The sequence below is a fragment of the Condylostylus longicornis genome, unplaced genomic scaffold, assembly GCF_029603195.1.
Source record: "Condylostylus longicornis isolate FDR11 unplaced genomic scaffold, ASM2960319v2 ptg000027l, whole genome shotgun sequence".
NCBI lineage: Eukaryota > Metazoa > Arthropoda > Insecta > Diptera > Dolichopodidae > Condylostylus > Condylostylus longicornis.
The window spans coordinates 5,478,578-5,483,993 of record NW_026577996.1 but is presented as its reverse complement, the minus strand read 5'-3'; the positions used below and the strand labels follow the sequence as shown (position 1 = coordinate 5,483,993).

The 5,416-nt window shown below is 24.8% G+C and overlaps 1 protein-coding gene across 1 annotated transcript; it reads left to right on the top strand.

Moving 5' to 3' along the window:
- The first annotated feature begins 483 nt into the window (after positions 1–483).
- On the top strand, positions 484–4,123 carry LOC129607221 (uncharacterized). The gene is made up of 4 exons (XM_055518044.1): positions 484–1,156; positions 3,328–3,446; positions 3,558–3,899; positions 3,998–4,123. Exons 3-4 carry the CDS (start codon positions 3,559–3,561, stop codon positions 4,008–4,010), a joined length of 354 nt encoding a protein of 117 aa, XP_055374019.1. The 5' UTR covers positions 484–1,156; positions 3,328–3,446; position 3,558; the 3' UTR covers positions 4,011–4,123.
- Positions 4,124–5,416: the final 1,293 nt, after the last annotated feature.

Here is a 5,416-nt window from a genome sequence, read left to right as displayed (position 1 = left end):
ATTTTTAGAGTTAATAAAGTTCTTGAACCAATAAAATTATGAAACAAATTATTCTTAATTATGTATACGTATATATAATGTATAAATTGAAAATTATTAAAAAATATTTAAAAAAAATCATAAATTTAATTATTTATTTTTTTATTCTTCAATTAATAATTAAATTTTATTTAAAACAAAAAAAAAGTTTTTATTATATTTATATAACAATAATTGAATATTATAAAAATTTATTATCTATTCCCATTTTAATAGCACACATACTAAAATATTATAAATAAATTATTAAAAAAAATTAAAATAAAAATAAAAAGAGCTATGTTTCTGTGATAAAACAAAAAAAAATAAATTGTACATAATAACTACATTAAAATATATATATATATATATATATATATATATATTAACAAATATATATTATGCATAACTATAATTATATATAAAAATCAATTCATATATAATAAACAAAAATCATCAGAAGAAACAAAAAATTTAATGAAAATTAATTTTATGAAAGCAATTTAATTAATATAATAAAAAATATTAATTACAACAAATATATATAATAAAATAATATATATATATAGAAACGAATATATTAACCATTATATAAGCATATTATAAAATTAAAAATTTAAAAAAAATTATTATAGAACAAAATCATTAAAAATAATCAAAAAAAAAGGAAAAACTAATTATTTAAAAATATAAAATTTAATATAAATTAAATTAAATTAAATTTAAAAAAAAAAACAAACTAAGAATCGAGATTTATTTAGCTGGCCTGAGATTATTTTTCGTCTGATCGCCTAATTTTCTTTTTTTTAAAATAAAATAATTTTATTATTATTAAAAATAATTAAAAATTTTAATTGAAAACACTATAAAGGAAATAAAACAACAATAACAACAACAAGAAGCGACACAATTAAATATTTCGATTGAATATTTTTTGTTTTATGAAAATATTCCTATATATATATATATATTTTTACTATTAATATATATACAACATTATATATACATGCATAAAGATTTAAATATACTTCTAAAGTAAATAAAGTTTTTGTGAAAAACAAACAAAATAAATTTTTTAAGTTTTTCAAATTTTTAATCCCGCGGCTTATTGTGGATAAACTAATATATTTAAATTAAGGTAAGTGAATTCACAAAAAAAAAAAAAATTATTGAAAATTTAAAAAAAAAAAAATTTAAAATTTTTTAATTAATAACATATTGAAAAAGAAGTGTATTCGCTCTTAGTATACTCCGCTCCGCTCTTACTGTCATGAATCATCACAAATCTTTTCAATTTATGTTTCTCACTTAGTTTGAACTTTTGTATTGACGACTGCCTTTAGCATTCATTTTGATTGTAATATTATGGAAAATAAAAAATTTTCCATTTAATTTACAATCAAGTTATTTACATTGAAGAATTATGAAATATTATTAATGATAGAGTGTATCTCCTCGTAAGCACGTCTGAGATGAGAAAATTTAGCACCCACTTGAAGGGATTCAGCAGCGATGAGCTCTATAGCAACTTTCTGTTGTGATCGACAGATCTCGGTTGAAACACACTCAAATATATTCCCATAAGTTCGAAGAATTTGGTTCTTACCTTAAAAACTTCCGCCCCGTTCCCGTACATGTCTTTGACCCATCAGGGTACCACGTGACGGTGTGAAATTCCGTAGCTATTAAACTTGCGCTTCCTGCTGGTCTTATTGCCCAACAACGAGGTGAATGAGAGTTTTGCAACAAGATGCAAATAGTTAGTCGCCAAAAATCATCTCCGTTGCCGCAATTGGGTATGTTCTAATAGTCTGGTTTAGTTTTAATAGTCTGCCTTCCACAATCGTTCCAAGTTCTCCCTAGTCATTTCAACAACCATCCTTTCCGTTAATACATTGTTTCATATGTGAGAAGAAGGTGGTTTACACACACACAGCCTTTACGTGACTTCACCAAAGAAGTTTGGAATCAAATACAACCACCAGGTATTTATTCTCATATTTGCTCTCAACAAGAGACAGACTCATACAAATCGTGTGCAGTTGTTCCAGGGTTCTTCTGCTAGTGAAAGCTACCAGAGTTGTCTCACACCAGGCACTGCGTAGATCTCTTTGAACTATGTCACAAATTGTCTACTCAAACTTACCTGCAGCGATGAAAGGAAAAAAGTTACTGCGATATTTAAAGACAGTAATATGTTGCAAATTATATAAGGTAATTTCTGTACCTTCGATTTTTAAGAGTTGTGGAAAAAAATTTATTTATTTAATTACCTATATGAAACCTATTCCTGGAAAAGAAAATTTTTCATACCACCTCCATTCCAAAAACAATGGAATTTTTCAAGAAGGACTTCCGGACAAAGAGGCAGAATAAGAAAACTGCAGTTACTTAATTAAATCGGGAGTGGAATGGAAAAATTAAAAAGATTTATTTTTATAATTTTAACAGGACGGTCACCTTCTAAAATAAAATTAAATATTTAAACAATAAAACGAGTCAGCGTCAGGAATATATACGATTGTGTTGTTGAAGTTGCCTAGATGTTGTTTTCGACTTTTTGTAAATGAGCAGCCTGCCAATTTACAACAAAATTACAAAAGTTTTCGATAAGCTTTATTGATAACCCTGTTTGCCTTAGAAATTTTAATAAGAAATGGGCAACCCACAAGATTTCATTAATTTTACATTAATAACTTTTCTAGATATAACTGCAATAATTACAACAAAAAACATTTTTTTTAAACCTCCTTAATATTTACAACAAGTGCTTAGGTATATAGTATGTTAAATAATAACAATAACATAAAATTCATTACTGAGTGTATACGATAATCTAAATTCGCAAACAATACATGAATTCGAACAAAATAAAAAAAAAAAACATCCAAGTCAAAGAGAACAACAAATTGTTTTTCTCACTTTCCTTCTTTTTTTAACAATGCTTTTGGACCTTATCAATCATCACCCCTATTTTTCTATTGCAATTTGTTTTTAGATCTAATGTTTATTCAACTCATGTTGTGTACAAGAAATATTAAAAAATGAAAACAACAACAAGAATAATAAAAATAAAAATGTTAAAAAAGGGAAAAAAAATGGGGTTACAACTTCCGTCTCATTCTTTTCTGAATTAATTTACGTTTTTTAAGTCGCAATAAAAAAAAATCTCCTTTTATAAAAATTAAAAAAATAAAAACAACAACAAATAAAAAAAAAATAAACAAACACATAAATTTTTATTTTAACTGTTTTTTTTTTTGTTTTTTTTTTTATTATTATTTAACTGTATTTTTTTCATATTTACAGGTTGTATTTATTTAGGATAATATGGCGCTTATAATCCTATCGGGGTTTGGAGTGACCCTAATGAAATATTTTTCACGCCATTTATAGAACGTTTTTTAAAGATTTAAAAATTGAAATTTGTAAGTTTTATTTTGATAATTTTTCTTTTTTTTTTAATTAAAATAATTAAATTTATTAAAAGTTATTTGTATTTGTTTTTTCTTTTATTATTAAATATTATATTTAAATAGGATGTCCTGCAGCGTTTCAGAGCTGCCATCGGGGTGTCGACTCCGTGGCATGGGCTCTGCAGCGCAAAGTGGTAGTAATATACCACTAACAACATCTTCACGTAGTAGTGGTGGTGGTGGAGGAGGAGGTGGAGGCGGTGGCGGCGGTAGTGGAATTAGTGGAAATGGTGGAGGTAATGGTAGTGGTGTTAGTGGGGGTGGTGGTGTTGGTAGTAGCGGTGCAATAGCTGCAAATAATAGTGGTAGTAGTAGTACAGCATTACAAGAACAAACAAATGCTGGTCCATTAAGATCACAAAAACCATGTTGTTTTTGTTGGTGTTGTTGTTGTTCGTGTTCATGGTAAGCAATTAAAAAACAAAAAATTCTTATTAATTTTATAAAATTAAAAAAAAAATTTTTTTTCGTTTTTTTTTTTTTTGCATTGGAAATAATAACAGGGCTAAATGGTAAGCATTAAAAGAAAACATAATTTTTTAATTTTTTTAAATTACAATGTAAATTTTTAATTTATAAATATAAAAATTGAATATTAAACAATTTAAAACCAGAATTCTGAGTATACGACATGGTTTCTCTTCTTTATTGCAAATGAATTTATTATAATATTGCATGTAAAGAGAATTTACACTGAAGAGAAGTGTATATAATTAAAATTACATTTTGAGAGAAATTTACCGGAATAATAAAAATGTTTTTGAAATTTTAATAACATTGAAATTTTAGCAAACAATATTTTCTCTTAAACTCTACTTTAATATGAAACACAAATTTAAGATGGCTTCCATTTTAATTTACAAGACGTCACTTTGTATAATTTAAATTATGTTTTGTTAAAATGTAAATATGTAACTTGTCATTGGAATTGACCTATAAATGATCCAATTTATATGCATAACGAATGAATGTTTGATTTACATGTTATGTCAACATTTACGACATTTTATAAATTGAAAATAATATTATTCATATTAATACTATGTCATTGCAATAGTTCACGTGTTAGTATGTCACGAATTATAAAACTGATATAATGCATAAAGTTAAATTACTAATTCCATTATAGTGTTATAGTTTATATCGTATATACATATTAAAAATATAACAGTAATAAATTAATGACGTTTATTTATTTATGATAATGTTATCAAAATTATTATTATATTATATATATTATGTGACAAGCAATAATGTAATATATTGTTATATATTGCATATTTCTAGTCGCTTAAAAAATAATTTATCAAATAAAAGATAAGTTATGTGTGAGATTTTGCAACAAAGAATGTAAAATATTTAAATATTATGTAATACATTTATAATATATTAAGGTCATAGAGAAAATATACTTCTTATTGATATTTGAGTGTCATATAAGCTCAGAAATTGAATTTTATGCCACATATTTCAGATATAACTAGAAATATGAATGTATCCTTGGTGTACGAGCAAAAACGATGATTCGCTATTTCAAACTATTCGAAATTTTTTACCTAATTTGGTAAACACCTATCAAATTCAAATTCCACCATATCTAACCAGAATACATTTACGCCGGTTACATTTATGGCGCCGAAATTCGGTTCAAATTTATGACACTTTCCTTTTACGTCATTTTCCTTCGAACGCCAAAAATATATTATAAATTATTAAAGTTACCCACAAGTTATCGAAATATTTTTTTTGCATAAGTTTCTGCAATTGAATAACATTGGCAACCCGTTTATTCACTTATTTTTACGTAATATTTAAAAAAATTTAATCGAGTATATTGAAATAAATATATTAATTAATAGAATTAAAAAAAAATTCTTTTTCACATAATTTTTCATCAAATTTAAAAATGAAATTATTAAAAA

What these genes read in the sequence shown, in the direction of transcription:
- LOC129607221 (XM_055518044.1), top strand. Translation starts at nt 3,559, where the DNA reads ATGTCCTGCAGCGTTTCAGAGCTGCCATCGGGGTGTCGACTCCGTGGC.